The 22,960-nt window shown below is 36.8% G+C and overlaps 1 protein-coding gene across 16 annotated transcripts in view; it reads right to left on the reverse strand.

The window, feature by feature from the left end:
• Positions 1–22,960, reverse strand: part of HERC1 (HECT and RLD domain containing E3 ubiquitin protein ligase family member 1) — a 179,786-nt gene that overhangs the window by 84,877 nt on the left and 71,949 nt on the right. For all 16 annotated transcript variants that reach the window (XM_057303693.1, XM_057303702.1, XM_057303700.1 and 13 more), the window contains 11 exons: positions 22,543–22,695; positions 22,285–22,417; positions 20,702–20,893; positions 18,083–18,304; positions 15,996–16,169; positions 12,946–13,060; positions 12,737–12,857; positions 10,310–10,481; positions 7,501–7,813; positions 6,912–7,032; positions 1,409–1,460 (listed from right to left, as the gene is read on the reverse strand). In XM_057303693.1, the coding sequence (XP_057159676.1) occupies positions 1,409–1,460; positions 6,912–7,032; positions 7,501–7,813; positions 10,310–10,481; positions 12,737–12,857; positions 12,946–13,060; positions 15,996–16,169; positions 18,083–18,304; positions 20,702–20,893; positions 22,285–22,417; positions 22,543–22,695 (1,768 nt within the window). The remainder of the gene's footprint in view (positions 1–1,408; positions 1,461–6,911; positions 7,033–7,500; positions 7,814–10,309; positions 10,482–12,736; positions 12,858–12,945; positions 13,061–15,995; positions 16,170–18,082; positions 18,305–20,701; positions 20,894–22,284; positions 22,418–22,542; positions 22,696–22,960) is intronic.

A 22,960-nucleotide genomic window follows, 5' to 3' on the forward strand; every position in this document is an offset into this window, starting at 1 on the left:
GGCCTATCACATATAAATATAATTAGGAAGCTCTTAAACTACAGACTGGATCCCTTACACTACTCGGTAAGTCTAGAACCATCTTCTCTCTAGCACCAAGTGACAAGCATTCATTAATATAAAAGAAATTTTAGCAACAGGGCTCACGTAAGCTAACCAAAAATTTAATTCCTAAGTCAAGTGGTTAAGGAAAAGAATTCTCTGGCGAATTATGGCATGTGAACCACCAATTTTCGAAGAATCAGAAAATAATAAAGTACATGCTGCACATTATACTAAACATCATTTAATTTTTTTCATATACAAATACCTTATAATTTTTTTAGAAACCCAGCAGCTATGTTATAACCCAACAGATATGTTACAGTCTCCAATACAGACTTTCCAATAAAGAAAGCACCAGTTCTAGTCATTATTCCTAATATTTCAGAAAAATCATTCTCTGTATTCTAATTATAATTAAAGGACAAAATATTGCCATATTTGATTCTACAGAAGTACCAACATTTCTTCTTCTAAGTTATAAGCACAAAAATGAAAAAACATGTGTGTGCATTTCTTCTCCTCATTCCTCAGTTTTCCTTCATTTCTCATTTTTTTCCCTGTGAGGGGGAACCTAACATCCTGCCAAGGAAACTATGAAGAGAAGTATTTCCTTTTGAAGTACAGAAGATGTAATATCACAGGAAAAAAGATTTTCCCACAAGCTTTTAAAAAATTGCCACTAGTGCCAACTCTGAACATCTCACTTTTCACAACCACAGTATAAATGGGTTTAATAAAAATGCCAGTTAATAGAGAACAATACTTGGAGAGTTTTTAGTTAACCTTGAATTTAGATTCTCTGAAACTGCTGTCCTTTCCATCCATCTGTATACACAACCAAGAGTTAACTGTATTATCCACTAAGACAGAGCTTCTAACAAACAAGCTTAACTCTTGATGACACTCTAAAATTGTTCCTCATGGGAAAATTTCTGCCTAGAAATCCTAAGTTCATGCCTTACATGCTTTATCTTAAGAGACAGAAAAAAAAGTGGAACCTTTCTGAAAGTGTACCTGGGTACGTGGGAGGGTGAACGCAGCAGGGTGAACCACTGAACTAAAACACAGCAAATCATGTACATAACCCCCCATAATGTAAAGCATTGCTTCTGGAGTTAAACAGGACTTTTTACAAAGTCAAAACACATGACAAATGAGAAACAGAATAGACTACTAACTCCTAGACAGTTCTATATTTTAAAAGGGCATATATTTTAAAGAAAATGATTTTCCTTTTAAGTCTTCCAACAAGATGTTTCTAAATTTGTTTCTGCAGTAATGCTTCAATGACAATCCTATCTAAATATATCACATATAAAAAAGCTACTTCATTTAACCAGATTTTTAATTTCTTAATACTTACCTCTTTTTCTATGAGATGATGCCAAATCCAAATCAACATTTCGTCTTCCACTCTATTAAATTAAAAATAAATAACATTCAATTGTGAAAAGTATTTTAAGATTAAGATTTAATACATTAGAATAAACACACATATAATTATAGCAATGTGCTACTTATTCACAAGTCAAGTCAGACTAACAATACAAACTCTATAAAAACTCACTGAAAACAGCATTAAGAAAGGCCAGGTACGTAACCCAGACACTAAAACACAAAGTCAAGGTATACACTAACTAGCATCGCAAAATAGCCTAAGTTTTTCTTTGTTGTCACCTATTCTTCTTTGAAATCTTTGTCTTATTTTCCAAACACACTATGAACTTATTAATACCCTCTAGATGTCTAAAGCCCCCTGTAGTAAAGTCCTGTTTTGAAAAATTATTACTTGCTCTATTCTCACTTTATGTTCTTTTCAAAAGCCCCACTGGTCTTGGCTAGGTGTTCAGAGGAAGAGAATCTGACGAATCCAGAAAAATAGAAACAGAAAAATAACATAGTCCTAAACCTTCTAGCCGTATTTTAAAAGATTTTAAAATGTTTTTAAAAGCCTGTTAAATATAAAAATCTCAAACTGGTGAAACTGCAGATAGCTCAATAAAAACAGTGAAGGCTCTCAGGAAGAAAAGAAGCATATTTCCATTGGGGAGCGGGTGTAGACACCTATCTGCTCTGCTCATACAGCCAACCAAACACAAACCATAGGTGGCTTATTTATGCACAGACTTGACATTATGGTCTTAGGAATTTCATTCATACTCTATCACACAATAAAAAAAATTGGTGGCAAAGAAGAAAGGTTGCAGAAATGACAAAACAGACTCATTTAGGAATGCCATTGTAGAAAATTGTTACCTGGTTACACACAGACACATGTACCCACATTACGGATAAACACATTCTGTCTTACACACACACACACACACACACACACACACACACTCACCAAAAGTAAGTATAGTGTCAGGCTGTTTGGTGCTGGACAAAACACCAAATGTCACAATAGCCCCTGAAAATATCACTGTGTCATGCAATAAAATATTTTTATCACACAGTACCTCTGTCATGAGGGCTCATGGAAGAATTTTATCTCAGGCCTCAGAACCAGAATTATCTGTGTTTCCCTTGAACAACTGGTTTGTTTTAGATACTTTTAGACACTGAATCCCGTGAGTCATGCTTTTCCTGCTTGGTGGTTCACGTTCAGCAGGACATCACAGGCTATGTACTGAGGTGTACAAATCTTACCCAGGGCTTTATCTCTCAGCTTCTTTCAGCCCTAATTCACTAATCTAATTTACACCTTGATAAATTATTTATTTTTACACACTAAATCAAATCCTTTGTGAAATAAGAGGGAGAAGGAATAAATTAAGAGACTGTAGTACAAAATGTTGGTAAGTATGACAACTGTCAAATAGTTAACCTCAGGTTTAATTAACTGCTGAGGTTTTTCTGTTTACTAAGACAGAGAGGAAGATAAATATCATGTAACACTCCTTATAAAAGAAGGATAAAGATGGGGCGCCTGGGTGGCCCAGTCAGTTAAGCTTCTGACTCCTGGTTTAGGCTCAGGTCATGATTTCAGGGTCATGAGACTGAGCCCTGCACTGGCCTCCACACTGAGCGCAGAGTCTGCTTAGAGATTCTTTCTCCCTCTCCCTCTGCCTCGCCCCCTCATGCTCGCTCACTTTCTTTCTAAAATAAAATAAATCTTAAAAAAAAATAAATAAAAGAAGGATAAAGATTTAGCATCAAGGATATGAATGGTAATCCTAAATAACCTCAGACAGAAGGATGATGTATTTTAGCTGGAAAAACCCAAACTGCCCCCTCTGCTTGCTCCTCTTCATCTATACCAGGCTCTCGAAAACTGAAGGCTTAGCCCAGGTTTCCTTTCATCTGCAAAAGAATCTGCTCCGGTTCTTGACTCTCCTACCTCTTACAACACGATGTTTCTAAACATTCCATAAGGAAAGATGATCAAAAGCAAACCTTTTCAAAAATGTGTTTATTAATCTTTTAAAAATGGTACGGAAACCAAATGAACAATCTTGCCAATTAAACCTGCGGTTCAATCCACCTGCACTGATCTGTCTTTCCATTCTGTTTTGAAAACATAATTTTCAAAATGTTTTAAATTATATTACCAAACTTGTTCTTCCCAACAACCCCATTGAGGCCAGTATAACAGGTAGTTTTATTCCGTTTCAAAGATAAAGAAGCAAGGGCTCAGAAAAGTTAAGCGTCTTGCCCCAGGTGAAAATCAATAGTAAATCATAAGCCTTTTGTGACTAAGTCAGATTTCATTGCTTGTTTTCTAAAAGTATGTTGCTTTAACTACATCTATCCTCACCTTTTATCTTTTCATTTCAATGGAAATGAATTATCAATCTTTGACAGTATGCTTTGCATATTATAAAAGATACCAGGCCAACACAACAAACCAAGACCTTCTGAGAGGCCTACTGGAAAGAAGTATTAATAATATACAAATAAGTCCAACACGAGACATTAGAGGTACTAACAAACTGCCATGGAAATAACATGGAGACTCACTGTGAGTAACATAATCTTGGAAAAGCTTTCTGGAAGAGTTGACCTTTTGGCCAGTTCTTAAGAGAGAGATAGGACCCCCATCAACAAAATTCAGGAGAAGAACATTTAAGACAAACAGTGCTTGAGCAGAAGCTCAAGAGGTATGTCTGGGGTCTGGCAGGTGGACTAGCATGCCAAAAATGCAGATCACCACAGAGGTAACTGGCTCCAAAGGCAGGCAGGAAACATTTTCCAGAATCTCTGCTTTCTGGGTACGCAGTGCAGAGTCACTGAGTTTTTTGAGTAGGAAGGTAGCATGACCAGTAGGTGTTGTTCCTGCATGTATTCTCAAGAGCTCTAACTTTGGGAACAGTGTCTAAGGAGAGGAACTGAAAAAAAGTAGGGAGATCAGTTTGAAAACTACCAGTCCAGGCAAAGGTAACAAAGACCCGAATTAAAGAGTAGAAAAGACAGAATGGGCACCGAAATTTTACCAAAATAGATTAGATGGCAATTTAGTCATTAAAAAAACAAAACCAAACAAAACAATTCAGTGACTGCCTGCTATGTGCCAGGCACCACAGGCGCTGGGGACAGAGCAGTAAATAAAACAGCAAAACTCCTCTCCTCAAGGAGCTTATATTCCAGTGGAGGCGAACAGAAACTGATAAACAAATATAATAAATAAATAAATTATGTTAGGTACTGTGGGGAAACAAAACAAACAAAAACCCAGCAAGGCCAGGTGGACAGAGAATGAATATGTGGAAAGGAGGGCAAACTGCAATTATAAATAGAGGTAGGCCTCACTGAAAAAGTAACATCAGAATGAAAAGCTGAAGTTAGGGAATTAGCCAGGCAGACAACAGGATTCTAGTGGTCAGAAATAGTCAGGGTAAGACCCTAAGGGGAAGTTGTGTGGTGTGTTCACAAAAAAGCCAAGAGGCCAATGTGGCAGAAGGAGAGTCATCAATCAAGAAGGACAGTAGGAAAAGAGATCGGATATTGGGGCCAGCAAATGTAGAGTCTTGTAGGCCCTTGTAAGGCTTCTAAGCTGAGAAAAAGTGAAGTCACTGGGGGTTTTGGGAAGAGAAGGGACATGATCTGTGTTATAAAATTATGACAGGGTGGGGAGACTAGGCAATGAGAATGATCAGATTGGAAAAATAAACAGAAATCTCAGAGACTGTTAAGACTGCGAACATGAACTGGGAGCACAGAGATACAAACGGTAATAAAGAATAAAAGGAAGAAAACAAACAAAAACATCATGATACAATGAAACCTGCTTAAAGACACTGTTGAGCTTTCTGTTTAGAAGTTCAGCTTTCTGTTCATGTAGCGCTTTATACCTTCCAAAAATATTTTCATATCCATCATCTCAATTCACACAACAGAGAAATTTCAGAGCTAAATATGGGCTTACAGACCACTCAGTCCAAAAAACGAGTTTCTGTTTGCGCTGTCGTGTGACATGACCACAGTCTCACAGCTCTTCAGAAGTAGAATCAAGGCCAGAAGCCAAGTCTCACACATTGCCTTAAACACAACAGGCACTAATAATCTATCACACAATTTTGGAACACTAAGACCCAGAGAAGTCAAGTAACACATATAGATTATTTGCGTACGAGACAGAGGAAGCCAGGGCGCCTGGGTGGCTCAGTAGTTAAGCGTCTGCTTTTGGCTCAGGGCGTGATCCCGGGGTCCTGGGATCGAGCCCCGCATTGGGCTCCTCTGCTGGGAGCCTGCTTCTTCCTCTCCCACTCCCCCTGCCTGTGTTTCCTCTCTCGCTGGCTGTCTCTCTCTCCGTCCAATAAATAAATAAATAATCTTAAAAAAAAAAAAAAAAAAAAGACAGAGGAAGCCAAACTGAAAATCCAGCTGTGAACTCCAAATCCAAAGCTACTCAAAGAGAAGCAATCTCTCTCTTTTTTTTTTAAGATTTTATTTATTTATTTGACAGAGAGAGAGAGACAGCCAGTGAGAGAGGGAACACAAGCAGGGGGAGTGGGAGAGGAAGAAGCAGGCTTCCCAGCGGAGCAGGGAGCCCAATGAGGGGCTCGATCCCAGAACGCTGGGATCACGCCCTGAGCTGAAGGCAGATGCTTAATGAATGAACCACCCAGGCGCCCCAAAGAGAAGCAATTTCTTAGATAGTTTTCACACTATAATTTACCTGTCAAACTATAGCATACTTTATTTCCTACTTCTTAGGTAAATCACCACCTTGCCTACAGTCCAGGTCCTGAGGCTTTTTGGGTAGGTAACTGAGAGCTACTGAAAGATTTTAAGTAGAAGAGATATAAACAGACATGTGAAATGCAGAAGATGGGCAAAAAACAAGAGTTTTGGAGGCTTCTGGACTAGTCCAAGCAAAAGACAAGGAAAGTTTGAAACAGAACAGTGGCAAAAGGGATGGAAAGGGCATATTAGAAATATATTAAGGGTAAAATTTTCAAGACTTGACTAATTGAGGTGTAGGGAGTGTGGGAGTTTGCAAAGATGAGAAAATGAGGAAAAGAAAAGGATGACTCCTGGGTAGTTAATAATATCACTTACTAAGATAGGGAATATAAGACAAGAAGATGTGAGAGAAAGATGAATTTATTTTTGGATAGATTAAGACTGGAATAACCTCACTTGTTCAGGTGGAATGTTCATCAAGGAGTCAGATATATGAATTTGGAGTTTAGGAAGAAGTCAGAGTTAAAGATAGAAATCTGAGAGTCATTAACATATAGGTGGTAAATATCTATGCAATATCTTATTTCTCTTTTAAGTTCTTTTTTAAAAAGCTCTTATATGACTAGGACAAACATATATTACTTACTGTCACCAAAGTTGTACGTATCTACACCCTGAAAACAAAAATCCCTCTTTACTGAATATAAAGTATATAAGTATAAGTATGTAAGTATACCTACCAGTGCATAACCCTCTTCATCTGATTCGGGCTGAGACAAATCGGATTCACTCCTCGATTTGATCAGTCTATAATTTGGACTTGCGTGGATGAGCCGGCTCTCTGCTGTAAGACTTTCACTCCTGTCTCACATGCACAGAGAAAAGTTTTTCAATTTGGGATTGTTAGTGAACATAAAATTGAATGGAAATAGCAGCATAGAGATAATACACACACACAGTGAGGAGTAATTATATCTGTCAATGGGAAATCCTGACTCTCGTGTAAGCACAAAACCCTTTACGATTACATCAAAATAACTTGCATGCCACTAAATTACAGAGACACAAGTAACTTCGAATGTTTGTCAACTGCTGTTGTTTATATGTATGAAAAACTGCCTCATTTAATCAGAAATGTATGTTCCAGGCTGAATCAGTCTCACTCTTTAGCACATTAATACATTATTTCACCCTACTCAATTTGTATTTCCTCCTCCATTCCTTCTGCATTAATTTCAGAAGACCCCTACAACTTCGAGAATAAAGTATTTCAACGCATTCAGTAACAAAGGGGGTCGAGTAATATTTTAAGTTTCTAGTCAGTCCCACCTGGTCATAAGTCCACCCCCTTCGGAGGCACTTGTCGAAGGCTGCTGCAACTGTCCTTCTTCCTTGCGCTTCTGAAGCTCATCAATCACGGGACTCACTCCTAGTATTAACAGGGCACACCGATGGATCACAGAGTTGCAGGCAGCGGTGTATACATCCTGACCCTCAGGAAGGTCTGTGCTGACCCTTCGCTCTTGCTGAGACTGAGGAGGTGGGTCATCAGCTCGAGCCCCAGACCCTGCCCCACTGTTCATTCTATCTCGATCTCGGCTACGAGCTACTTCACGGGCTGAGAGGAAACACTGAAAGATTTCTGTAACATGCAACACAAAAACAAGGTCTTAACACATGGGGAGAGAAGAGCAAAGAAAATAACAATAAAAATAGTCATAAAGTTTGGATCAAAAACTTATTGAAACGGAAAAATTATTTTTTAGACATTAAATACAGATAACTAAGTTAAAATAATACTAAACACATGTAAAATATTAAACTTTTCACCAAAAATTACAATAGGAAATACCTATGCCTTTACAGAATTTAGGTTTGATTTATTCTATTTCTACTCTTACTAATGAGTTAGATCAGTGCTTTCCAAAGTGTGGCCCCAGACCAGAAGCATCAACATTAACTGGGTACTTGTTAGAAATGTAAATTACTAGGCCATCCCAGATCTTCTGAATCAGAAACTGTAGGCATGGGGCCAGCAATCTGTGTTTTAACAGGTCTTCCAGGTGATTCTGAGGTCTACTAAAGTTTCAGAACTCCTGGGTTAGATAAAAATAACTGCATATTTCTGAAATGTTTGTGACCTCAGTATGAAAACTGTCAGGTTACAAAAGAAACATAAAATTTAAGTTGCATTAGTTATGAAAAGTCCCCTTTCCCCTTCTAAAGTCTACATAATTTCTGACATCTACACTTTGCTGTATCTCATACACATTATAAAAGTACAACCACTAAAGTTCTTTGCTGAAACTGAATATGGTTATAATATACAGATAAGACTGCCTCCAGAGTTAAGTGGCATCACCAAGAATGTCTATCTGATGCCAGCCCTTCCCAATCCCAAGTGTAAAAAGTCACTGAGTTTAATAAGGTTCTGATGCAGTGGTAGATACTTCACAATAGAAAAGGAATTTTTTGCTCAAATTTGGAGTGAAAACATTATTCTTTATTGGGAACCCAAGCAGAAAAATTGGTAAAACACTAGATTCATCTGTTAATACAGAAGTACAAATCTTAAAGATGGATTTTATATGTGTATTTTATAGAATTATTATAGCAATATTTTCATATGCTGTTTAAAGTCTCTTAATTCTGCAAAAATCTCAGCAACAAACTCAGAGTACAAAGCTGGAAATCAGTTAAAGTCATTAAGAGAATGGTCACTGGAATTTTGGGCAGATCTCACTCTAACTCCAGCTGCTACTAATGGTGGCCCTAGAGACATAATTTTGCCTCCTTAAACCTCAGTTTGTCCACCTTTAAGATAGGTAAGTACTAGAGTGCATCTCATAAGACTGTTGTGAGGATTATCAGCTAATCTCTAAGAAGCATTTGACCCCGTGCCCAGCAGGTAATACAGGTCCTCAAAAACCACAGCTAGTTTAAAAATTACTACTCCCTAGATGACTATTGTGCTTTCTTTTACTATAATTGAGGATTGTATTTTGTTATTGTGTTTTCCCCTTTGGACTTTGCTTTCCAGAATTTCTTTTTTTTTTTTTTTTTTTCCCAAAGAGACAGCCAGCGAGAGATGGAACACAAGCAGGGGGAATGGGAGCGGAAGAAGCAGGCTCCCAGCAGAGAAGCCCGATATGGGGCTCAATCCCAAGACTCCGGGATCACGCCCTGAGCCGAAGGCAGACACTTAACAACTGAGCCACCCACGCACCCCGCTTTCCAGAATTTCTAAACTAAGTTTTGTTTAACTGCCAAAGTTCCTTCAGCCTAGGTTTTTAAAATATAATTATTCTCTCTCCCCATCTCCAATCCCCTTTTTCCTTGTTTTTTTTGTTTTTTAATGTTTTTTGGTCTGGGGCCACCTTCAAATCATTTTTAGAAGTATGGAGAACACAAATAAATTGATAATAAAATAAGTGTCAAATTGATACATACAGACAATCCTAATACCAAATGCATAGCTAGCCATAATATTTTAGTCTACAAAGTGAATATACATTTTAACTTGAAATAGCCAAATCACTCAAAAGATACTGACAAGGGTTTAAAAGCATTGATATTTCCTTTTCAACATCTAAATAATTGCCTTGGAATATACAAATACGAAAAGTGTTATTCACCCAGCCAATAGTATTCTTATGTATATTTTTGCTCTCTACTGACAATGGCGATAGTCAGTGGGTGAAATTCATAATTTTTAAAGTGCAACATATAAAAAATAACTAGGCTCTCCTGGTAAGTGCAGAAAGGGCCTGTCTTCCTCACCACACAGAAGTCGGCCAGGCCTGTGGACAAACTGGTACCCTCGAAAACAAACTCTGTAAGACCTTATCCAATCACTCACGGGCATCATTTCATGCGTGAGATTCAGTGAAACAGTTACTACTTCTAAAAGCCTGCTTTCAGAGCTTTTCAGCCCAAAACATGCAATCCACTAGCTTCAAAATGAAACTAGCACAGTTTTAAGAGCTGAAACATTAGCTAATGTCATTGTAAACGTAAGACTATTCGATCCTTTTAGAAAAACCAAAGAGAAATGTTTGCCTTTCTCTTCGCCGGTCAGCTCCCCTAACATGAAGAATGCCACGATGTGAATCTGAGAAGCTAAGAAGGGTGTACTCACTGCCCGCGGTCATCACTTCATGCTCCCGTTCTTCTTCTTCGTCCTCTGGCTCGGGATGCCCCTCTTCCCGGTCTCGCTCAGCCTGCTCTTCCATTTCAGCTTCTTCATCAATGGTTCGGGCAAATGAGTGCTCCTGAGGATCCACATCTGCAGAGTCCTGGTTTTCTGAGATCTTAAAGAAACAATCAAAGCTACACTGAAGATTTTTTTCAAAAACTTGGAAAACTTTATTAAAACCTTGACTTTTTTATCATGGAAAATACTGCTAACATCAAGAACACATGAATTTTACTACAAAACCCCAAAAGATACACTGGGTAAATCTGAAAAGATTAGAAAGAATGTATGTACACAAAACATGTACAGAGACACCTATATGTCCTCCTATCCTCAGTATTTTGATTAGAATGTCATAAGTTGATTCAAATTTATATTGCTATTCAGCTATAAACTCCTACAGAGCTGCAATTTAAAATGAATTGAGTGTAAAAGCAAGCATAAAAGCATAATTTAAGAACATGAATTTTTATACCATGCAGTCTCCCTCAAGCTGTATATGTTATTATTACTCTGTATAAATGTTTTACAATTCTAATTTAAAACAGTATTTTTTTAACTTCTTTTTTTGGTGAGAACATTTAAGCTCTATTCTTAGCAAATTTCAGTTATACAAACAGTACTGTTTTTAATTTTTTTCTTTATTTTGTTTTCTCCTGAAGAAATAAAAAATTAGAAATCTGATAAGGATGATGTTAATTTTATTTCCCACAGTGGTTAAGCTACCTAGCAGTCATCTAGAGGACAGAATTCTTTTTTTTTTTTTTTAAAGATTTTATTTATTTATTCGACAGAGACAGAGACAGCCAGCGAGAGAGGGAACACAAGCAGGGGGAGTGGGAGAGGAAGAAGCAGGCTCATAGCGGAGGAGCCTGATGTGGGGCTCGATCCCAGAACGCCAGGATCACGCCCTGAGCCGAAGGCAGGCGCTTAACCGCTGTGCCACCCAGGCGCCCCTAGAGGACAGAATTCTTGCAACAGATGTTAAGGGCCTCATGAATACCATAATAGTATATATCATCTTTCCCACAAATTTTAGTAAAAAGTACAAGTGAAAAATTTTATTTAATGCATAATAAAAGTTATTTTGTGATTGACAGCCAATAAATAACTTAAAAATTTCATACAGATGGGGATACTGAGCAGCCAGTCAGACTCATGTATAACTCACTTATCCCCATAATATGAAGTTTCAAATCTGAAACTCAACAAAATGGCAAATTAATACATTTCATGGACTTTCAAAGTCACTAACAAATAGATCCACAAATATTAAATCAGCACATGCCAAAAGAATACTGTAATACAAATGCAGAGACAGAGTTTGGTTTTTAAAATCTAAGATCTCAATAACAGCGTACAAAGCATCTAACATATAAAGTTTTAAAGTAAGCATTTCTGAGGGTGATGTATTATCCAGTCTTGTAATTACAGGATCATGTTATCAGGATTACCAAGCACTTTAGAAATCACCTACTTTTGTTGCAAGAATAACTTCTGGAGCATCTCTTTCTTTCTTTCTTTTTTTCTAGAGAGACAGAGAGTGTGTGCACAAGAGTGCAAGCAGGGTGAGGGGCGGGGGTGGGGGAAGACTCCCAAGCAGGCTCCATGCCCAGTGTGGAGCCCTATGCCGGGCTCAATCTCACAACCCTGAGATAAAGACCTGAGCTTATATCAAGAATGGGAGGGACTTAACTGACTGAACCACTCAGGCGTCCCACTTCTGAAGCAGTCTTAAGACAAGGTTTCAATCTTAATCACCAGTGGTGGACAACTCTAATTATGAGAAGGCTATCTTCCTTATATTCAGCAAACAGTGATTCTCCATTCAACTGTGACCCTTTGGTGCTACCTATGCCCTCTGGAACAAGAAACACACTTATTTCCTCTCCTACAGGGAAGCTTTATTTTTAAGGTAGCTATCAAGTGACTCCCTTTTTCATTTCCCTAGGCTAAACATTTTTGACACTCACAGTTCTTATATAAGATGACTTTTAGATCTTTCACCAATCCAAGGTAGCTTTTGTTAATGTCCCTCATAAATTATAGCATCCCAAATTAAAAAGGATAATTCAAATATGGTCTAATCAGCAAAAAATAAAGGAATAATATTTCATATGATTTGCACAACTCAATTTATTACTTATACAACCTATGAATATACAAACTTTCTTAGCAGCTTGATAAATGTGGGTTAAATAAACCCCAAATCTTTTACTCAACCAATTTTTTCACTACATAACGAAGTATGTACTCAATATTTATTGAACACCTGCAATAATCAAGGCACATTTTTTTCCACATAAGTCAATATGGAGCTATCTCTCACAGCTTGCAGAAAAACAGAAATTAACTGATTTCCAACTTTACCCATCTGTCTCGTGATGATGACCTGGTCTGAATAAGTTCAAGGTTCTTGCAAGCAAGTAAACGACTTCGAACTTTGTACACACAACGGTACACTTCTGATAAGCTTTTACCAGGTTGATATCTAAATAAAGAACCAAAATAGAAAAGTTACCTAATTTCTAACATCATGAGAGCAAATATTTGTCTGAGCATAGTTTTAAGTTACTTGCCGGCTTTCTCCACATGCTTGGCTAAGTAAATTTGTGTGTTTCAGGAGTGCTGCAAGAACAAATCTAGACACAGTGTCCAAGAGTGACTCATTACTTAAGGTTGCACTGTCCCAATCTGAAAACAAAAATGATGCATTGATATTTAAAAGGACTCAGAAAACAGTTCAGAGTAATTTTAATCGCTTTAGTAATCCAACATCTGAATGGAATCATTTTCCTAAACATTATTTAGCAAATACACCTACTAGATACCAGATATTGTTCCCTGTGCTAGGAATACAGCAGTTAACAAAACTGAGGCCCTGATCTCACACAGTTTATTTTCTAGCTGGCGGGGGGGGGGGGGGACCAATAAATACAAAAATTATTATGACAGAAAAGTGCTATAGAGAAAAATAAAGCAGCGTGGGATTACTATTTTATACAGGCTGGTTTGCAAAGGTCTTGGATAAGGTACAGATGAGCAGAGATGTAGGCAAAGTTGGAGAAGGTGCCATACAGAAACAGTGTCCCCTCAGAAAAAACCAGTGTAGAGGCCCTGAGGCGAGTTCCGGGGGCCACCGTGGCTGGAACAAAGCGTGCATGCACAAGTGCTAGGAGACATTAGAAAGTTGGCTGGAGACCAGATCATATAGGGCCTTGCAGGCCACTGCAAGTCCTTTAGATTTTACTCTGAGGGAAATGGGAAGCACCATTAGAAGGCTGTGAACAGAGATACAATATGATGTGACTCATGTTTTGAAAGGCGGACTCTGACTGCTGAGTGGTGAGCTAAACAGGGACAGCAACAGCAGTACTGCAGTAATTCAGGTGGCTCAGACCAAAGCCGTAGCAGCTGAGGTAGTGAAAAGTGGTCAGATTCCAAATGTGTTTTAAAGGTAGAGTTGACAGGATTTGTTGATTGATCAGATGTGCGAATACAAGAGAAGTCAAAGCCGACTAGAAATGTCCTTAGAATGTGGTTGACATTTACTGAGACAGGAAGATCACATGAAGAACACTTTTGGAAAACAAGGAGCTGAAATCAGGAGTATGGTTTTAAGTACTGTCTAATTAAGCATCCTTGTGGAGATATTGAGTAAACTAGGCAAGAGAGGACATATTTGGTATTTGAAGCCAGGAAGTAGACACTGTAAATACCATAACAAAATGAAATGAATTGGGTAAGAAATGAAACAACATTTGGACAACGATGAGTACATGCAATAGAAAGCCAAAATCACAGCATTAGATGATGAGAACTAGGCAGGTGTTTTCTTTAATTCCATGTTAGCATACTAGTACTGTATTTTAAAAATGTGGTATATTCGGGAGATTCCAAATGGGGGTGGGAGGTTTACTGTCTGCTAAATTCTGTTAATTCAACAGATTTGCCATGCTACTTAAAAATAAAACCAAACAAAAAAAAACTCATGGAAAATATCAAGCCCTAAGTTAAGTTTATTTGTTCTTTCCCTTCTTAAAACTCCTGGAGATAAAATTTAACATCTTGGTTTTCTAGTCATTTCTGTATGCTTAGGGAAAAAACTAAATTCAGACTTAACCTATATTATAGGCAAAACAAAACAAAACATCCTGACAATATAAACATGCCTGATTTTAAGAAAATTTTATAGGCCACCAGAGATAATCTTAAAATGATAGACTATATTACATAAAAAATTTTTCCACATTAGGTTCATGAGAAATCGTCTGTTCCAAGGGAATGCTTGCTATTCTGGTAGCTGCTATGACCTAAAATCAAACATGACCCATTTCAAGGAAGCTAATACTCAATTTAAAATGCAGACTAAAGACCCTGTGCTGTGTCTCCTCTTTAGTAGAGATTATACAATTTTTAAAGTAATGGGTTCTTTTCTTCATTAAATTTATAGTTATTTCATATCAAGCACTACAGAATTTTTCCATTATTCAGGTAGTCTAAGGTTACAGTATGTAAACAATTTAGGAAATGGAGCCATACAATGAGTTTTTATTCATCTTATGTTTATATCTAGCTTTTAAAGTTCTAACTGCAATTAACAAGTGATGATATAAAAGAAAAGGTAACTGCACATTCCAAGAAAATGAATGCAACTATGAGAGAATACTACAGAATACAACTTAGGAAGTAAATTTTTTTTCTCCTCCATTACCATACTTTTCTATTTCTGCTTGAAGTCAACACAATATAGAATGCATGAATGATATATGAATGATAAACTGGGTGAAACTAAACTTTCAAAGGTATCATATCTCAATGTTATTTTAAAGCTCTGAACAATAAGCACCTCATTTCATTTTTATTACACAAAATAAAAGACAATAAAAGGAAAATGTATTTAATATTACCATTTTTATCACAGGAGGAAGACGATTCAAAGAAATAGGGGGAAACCAAAAATAAGACAAGAAAAAAATACCACGGAGAAAGACAACTATGGATATGGGATTCTGAACAATCAAGGTCACTGTTAAAAAATAAAAACATGGGAACTAAAAAGAAATCAGATATATTTTCTGAAAACTTGTAAAGTTTATTTTATTAATCAAATAATATCGGAAACTGAAATAACACTACATACTTATATAGCACTTTACTACTGTACGTCATAGTTCATCTCATTTCAAATTGGTATCTTCACCAGCTCTCTGTAGGGTAAGTGTTTTACAGAGAAGCAGAACGACCAGGCCTAGAGCTTAGACTTCTACGTATACAACCCTTCAGTTCTTACCCCAGGACTTGCAAAGGGAAGAGATTCATTTAACAGACTCTTAAACTAGACCCATTTATACTTCAGGGAATCCTTCAGTAAAATGTTTGCCTCTGGATTTATCTTTTATATAAATCTCAATTTTCCCACAGTAGGTTTGCTTCAAGTGGGATACATACTTAGAGTACTTTCCACAAAGAGGAAAAAGAAATTGTTTAATGTTATTTGTAAAATACTTTTTTCTATAAAAAAGTAATAGAGTGATCCCTGTGATTTTCTATTTACATATATTACATACATATTAGTCAGTATTATAAGCTATCTCCATATTTACCAACTTTGTCCTCTTCATCTTACCTTTACTAACAGCATAATCCTGCATGCTAATCCAAAGGCTTCGTGCAGGCTCTTTTGAACAACCCAATGCCAAGTCTACATACACAGCAATTTCAGGCCGCAGTTTGTAATCAAAAGGCTTCTGTTCTTCATTGCCTGAAAGAGCTACTTCTAACAGGCAACTCATACATTTATCTAAAAATAATTATTCATGTTACCAATTTTAAGCTTGACCAATTTTGTTGCTACAAATAAAATCTTATCACTTTTATTTAATCCATATTTAATAATACATTTCAAACCATTTTAAGTAGATACTACAAAGGTAAAGTCCTTTAACATTTCTCAATGAGCAGTAATATCACCAGCCCTTCAATCCCCTCCAGAAGGATGTGTGACCGAACGTAACCATCTGGGAGGGGTTCTGGCTTTTTGGTAGGCAGGGGCCAGGGAAGCTACATGTCCTATGTGTGCAGCACAGGTTTGGAGAACTCTTTTGTTCAAAATGGAATGATGTCCTCACTGAGAAACATGGGACCCCTGGGAAAGAGACTAGACAAGAACTTTTTCTTTTTTCTAGACTTAAGGGAAAATAATCAGTTAAGTAATGACTCAAGAGAGAGCAAAGATACCATGAACAGTCTCTACTGATATTTACATTGCTCAACTGATTCTTAACTTTTTAATGGGACATTCTGGCATTCAGAATTCATTTTCCGTTACAAAAATTAGCTAAATGATAGGGTTGGGGGCTAATACCAAAAGTCAATTTAACCCATAATATAACTGAATTATCCTTTATTTACGATTTACAAAGGACAATACCCTTTTCCTAATACACGCAAGTATTTAAACACAAAATGTAACATTTTAATAGCTTCATGATTTTATAATTTTAAAAACTGAAAGAGAACATTAAAATTGAAATTTATTTTATTCATACTAACAGCCAGTTAACTGACTAAATTAAATATAATAGAAATATGAGGAAGGTAGAGATAAAGATACTTTTGTCCTCAAGAGGACATTTGTGACTATCACAGCACTAAACACTGACACCACTGGAACCTGTTCACAATGTTAAACATTCCTTGAAAAATCATGATTTTACTTTTCTTGATACAACTGTATCTTAAGTACCAGTCTAGCATTCAACAACCATGGCTAGAGTCACTGTCTGGTTCATAAATGAAATGACGAGTATATACTCTCTATTCGGAAAAAGAGGAAAATCTTCAGCAGCTCTTCTCACTCCTAATCCCCAACCCTCCAAACTCAAAGCAGAATATGTGATTTTTGTCTTGGCTTCTATTTTTTGTTTTCCCTCTCGACTGAGGTTCTCTTAGATTAAGATTTCTCTTGGACTTTCCTTCTTGGGCACTCTCTGAGTCTCTTTCTCTCATAGAGGAACAATGAATTTTAGGTCAGTAAGACCACATAGGCTATCTAATCAGCTCCTTATTTTATGGATCAAAATTATAGGCCCGGAGAGATTAAAGGGCCAAACCTAAATAAAACAACCAGATCATCTGTTCAGGAACTGGAGAAATCATGTTCAGACAGTCTGCAAGCTAGCCTACCAGCAAAGAAGACAAATAGGAGATGAGGCAGGAAAGGCACCATAAATGGGAAGGAAAAAAATGTGGAAACGTACAAGGTAACATCAGCATGAAAGTAGGATAGGCTGGGAGGCGAAGGGATTGCCACTCACATCTGGGAGGTGTTTGAAAACTGAACACTGGCAAGTCATGGTAACTTTACAGAGCTTTACATTCTGTGAAGCACTTTCATAACCTCCAAGCCCCAGAAAACAAGGAATCAAGCATATTCCCATTTTTATAAGTTAAATGACTCGCCCAAAATGAGTGATAAATAATGACAGGGTGGGACCAGACCTACATTGCCCTAGTTTGGAGGCTCTTTTCACTACACAGTGCTGCAGGATTTAACTTCTAAGGGCTCCAAGTCACAGTCTCAGATCCCCCACCCAGCTAATGTTTCACTTGTTTGCTATTAGTTCTCTATTCAGCAAACCCAGAATAAGAGAAATCTCCAATGAAGATACAAACATAAGCATGTATTTTAAACATTGTAGAGAAGCACATTACCTAACTGAGGGGTGTCCATTTCTACACCATCACTAAAAAGTGGTGTTTTCATCCAATACGCAGTGTCCTGTTCCTCTGGAGACACAGGGGAGCCCAGAAGCATACCACCAAGACACCGCCCAATAAGGAGAGCAATTGTTCTTTCCAGATCCACAAGCCACACCCAGGCCTGGGCCGGCTGAGGTAATGGCATGCCAGCAGGATCAATAAGTTCTGGTCCTCCTAAAGACAAAATCATTAGCAATTATGTCTTCTCTGGTATTCGAGAGTCTCAATCTTTCTCATTTCTATTGCACTCCAATAAGACAATGAAACAAGCCAATTTTACATTAGAAACATAAATTATAACACCTTCTGTATATATTCTCTTTACTAGGCTAACTTAAAATATATTCAAATAAGTTTTCCATCAAATAAAATTTCCCTTGTGGAGTTACTAATTTTAAGATAAACATTAAAACAGTATATGACAGAAATATCCCAAGGGATTCTATTCCTATTTTTCATTATTCAGATCAAATTTCACCATAATGGTGAGTACTTGAGGTAGCTCATCCCTCCAAAATCAATACAGGAATTGATCTAGTAAAGCAACACTTATTATTGTTTAATGTTTTTAAGGCCCGAATTCAGAACTGTCTCGTACTGAAATGGAGACCCATGATTTCTTACTGTACATCTGTTTAAAGTTCTTCACTTAAAAGAGAAACACTATACTTAGCCATAAAGATAGGAACAGATGTCAATCAAATCATTAAAGAAAAACAAAGAAGATCAACAAATCTAAAAACTGGTTATTTAAACAGACTGATAAAATGGACAAACCTCTAAAAAAAGATGGCATAAATGCAAAAATTAGGAATAAAAAATTAGGAATAGAAACAGTTATACTAGGGACTTTTAAAAAAACTGTTAATGAGTATTATGCACAATTTTATGCCAATAAATTTGAGAGGCACCTGGGTGGCTCAGTTGGTTAAGCATCTGCCTTCAGCTCAAGTCATGATCCCAGGGACCTGGGATCAAGCCCACAACAGGCTCCCCACTTAGTGGGAAGTCTGCTTTTCTCTCTCCATCAGCCTCTCCCCCAGCTCATGCTCTCTCTCTCTCAAAAAAAAAAAAAAAGTTTGAAAAACAACAAAATGACATTTTCTGGAAAAATATCACCTTCCAAAATGGATTTGAGGAGAAACAAAAAGCTAGAAAAGAACAATAACCACTAAGGAAAGAAAATTAATAGCCAAAGTCTATCTAAACACCAGGGCCAGGTGGTTTTATAGGTGAAGACTTTAATCTATAAAAAAAAAAAAAAAAAAAAAAAAAAAAAAAGACATCCTCTATCTTACACAAATCATTTCAGAGCAAAGGGAAAAAAGGGAAGATTCCAAACTGATGCTATGAGGTTAGTATAACTGTGGTAGTAAAAATGATACAAAGATAACACAAAAATGGGAAATTATAGAAAAACAAAAATCCAAAATAAGATGATACCTAACTTATCTAATACAAAAAGAGTCAATCTTAAGTTCTGAAATGCTTTAGAAAAACAACAGTAAACCTGGAATGGCTCCATATAAAATCTAATTAACATCCTGCTACAGTTGTAACCTTGACACTTGACTTCATCTAAATCCAGTTGTCACAGAACCACATAAAGTAAGACAAGCCCTCATTGTCATCTTGTCCAATTCCAATCCTTCCAGAAGAAACCAAGGCTTAAGAAATTATAAGCAACCTGCCCTGGATAATACAGCCAAGTCACTAGCTTCACCTTAGTCCAGAATTCTTTTTAATGAAACCTGTGGCCTCACTTGAAAGGTTTTTAAGACTTAATAATCAAACTCCTTGGACAGCCTTTGATAGACTTCCATAGAAAAACAAAGTAATGTCTTCTAGACATAGTACTTTAAGCTATATCCGACTGAATATCAACCTCATCAACATTTTATAAATTAAGACTGAATTCAAGTGTCAACATAAATCAGAACGCTATTTCCTATAAAGTTCCTTAAGACAAACAAAACCCATACACAGAGAGATTCCCAAATTCCATCTTCTACATTCAGTTATCTATACATTTAACCAAAATACTAAATATTTTACTGTCAAATAGAGATTTAAAACCAAAGATCTTTTCATTTAAGAAAGAGAACTTTTTATTCAAATCAATCCATTGATTATAAAATGTGTCACTATGCTGCTGACTGAACTATGAAAGGCTTTCCTATTATCCAATGTAAGATGTATCCTAATTTCAACAATGTCAAAATTTGAAAAAAACGTGTCTCAGAATCAATGAAATATACTATACAAACCTAATGACGATATAAAGACCCTATTTATGACACTGCTACATACATTCTTGAGTTTTCTCATCTCAGTTGCTCTTTAGGCTATACAAACCTAATGACGATATAAAGACCCTGTTTATGACACTGCTACATACATTCTTGAGTTTTCTCATCTCAGTTGCTCTTTAGGCTGCAAATTCTTAGACCATGACAACCTTACCTTTTGATTACATAACACACCCAAGTATCAGATATGACCGACCTGATGTATGCAAGAGGAACAACTTTTCCCAAAGGCCTTATTTGTTGTTTTACTATCTTTACTTACCATGAAGAGGCCACTGTAACTCTTGGTCTTCTAAAAGAGCGGCAGCTGGCAGGAGTCTATTAAGGCAATCAAGAGGTGGCAACAAGTCGAGGAGGTAACTCAACAGAGGCCGTGCCACTGACACGGGGAGTAACAGGAGAGAGTTAACAATCTGGCAAAGCATACTGCCTGCAGCTGAGACGTATATCACATCTACAAAGGGTAAGAAATTCAACATGGATCAATTGTTTCAAACTTAAAAAAGAAAAAAAACCTAAAAAATATTATTTTAGCCTAGAACTACAGTATACTAATTTGATAACTCTTGGCTGAACATGTACCTGGTTAGCTGATGTGGTATTAATATTTACTCACTTTCAGAAAGTACCACCAACAGACACTTTGTGGGACAGCATATAGATCCCTGTGCTAACAAATCAGATTACAGCCGCTTCCCTTAAACTGCATTATGAATTTCTCATTCGCCAATTTATCCTCATTTTTAGATTTACTCAGGAAATATTTTTGAGTACAACATACCAGGCGGTGTTCTAGGTGAAAGGGAGACAGCCATGAACAAAGAGCTAAAAACTCCTACCCTCATGATCTTTACATACTGCGTTTTTTAAACCAAATTTACTTTAAAAAATTAAGATCACTTCAAAGCATCTTTTTATCTGCATTGGTTTTAAATTAATTTTATTTCCATATTTCATTGTATTTGGGGCAGAGATGAGCTCCGTTTGAAGAGATTAAATTTTAAATACCTGTGGAACGACAAAATGGAGGTGTCTAGTAAGCAATAGTTTTAGTTTCTCAGTTTCTTTCTTTCTTTATTCAGTTGGGAAACTTCAGAGATAAGGTAGTTTCGGAAAGACATACTGAATTTTAGTTGCTTTTGAGACAACCAAGAAAAAACACCCAATAGGTAACTAGAAAAGGCTTTGGTGTGAAAAAGAAGTTTTCAGTCAGATGCAGATATGGAAATCAACAGACAGGTGGTGGTCAAAGGAAATGGGGTCAGATCAGATCATTCAGGGAGAAAAAAGGGTTGAAGGCAAAATTCAGAGGATCTTAAACATTAAAGGGCATGTTCAAGGAGAAAGAGCTTATAGGAAATGACTGAAAAAAAGTGATCAGTGATAGGAGGCAACAGAACAGGACTGTGACTACACAGAAACCCAGAGAAAAGGAAAGCATTTCAAGAAGGAAAGCGGAACACTGGCAAATGCTGAAGAAAGGTAAAGAAACAGCAGATAAAAATTCACTTTATGCCATTTAAAATTGACCTTTTTTTTAAGAGAGAACTTTCATTTATTTTTTTTGTTATGTTCAGTTAGCCAGCAAATTAATCTTTTTGAGTATCACTGAAATGCCTTTAAATTAGGGCTCTTTCGTGTCAATTAGCATCTTTGAAGATTAGTCATTATCAATCACTGTTACCATCACCCCCCAAACCAAAATCCAAGGGATCTTCAATAGGAAGGAGATTCAAGATCATTCCTATTCCATTCAGAGGTTTCAGGTCTCTTAAGGCTTTGGGAAGGTTAAGGATTCTTGCTTTACAACCACTGATTAAATGTCAAATCCAATACCAAACACACCTCTCAATTTTTCTCCAACGCTGCCATTCCAAGGACTTTCTTTGAGCAAATTTGCAGAACGTGAATAAATATCTGTGGCATGAGGCAACAAGAGCTGGAGATGTTTATGAAGCAGTGCCACGCTGCTTGAGTTCTGGGGGGAAAAAGTTCTTGAATTACTACTGTGAAAGATTCAAGGTACAAAAATATCATGCTTACCCAAATATCTGAGTTTCAAGGTCCCTGGGAGATCATCATAAAAGGCAAAGAATCATATACCTCACTAATGTTATTGATATGGCAAAATGCCAGCAGCTGTTTCTGCAGTGAACACAGGAGTTCATGAAGATGAGCTGGCTGACTGTTTTCCGAAGATGATGTTCCAAGGAGAAATTTATCACTATTCTTTTCTAGCTCTCCAAAGGCTTGATCCTAAGATGATATATAAATGAAGATTATATCTGAAGTGCTTGAAAATTAAAGGCAAGTCCTACCATAAATGATTCTGACTTAAGAAGCCACTGTCGCCTTTTTCCCATTATCAATCTTTAAATCTTTGCACTGTTGTTACTAGCTATCAGCAAAACTTATCAAGCAATTTCAATGTGTTTTACCATTTTAAAAAAAAGTAATACGTTTCACTACAGAAACTGTGAATATAGAGAAAACAGTACAATACCCACAGACACCGTACTTC

Source organism: Ursus arctos, unplaced genomic scaffold, assembly GCF_023065955.2.
Source record: "Ursus arctos isolate Adak ecotype North America unplaced genomic scaffold, UrsArc2.0 scaffold_28, whole genome shotgun sequence".
Lineage (NCBI taxonomy): Eukaryota > Metazoa > Chordata > Mammalia > Carnivora > Ursidae > Ursus > Ursus arctos.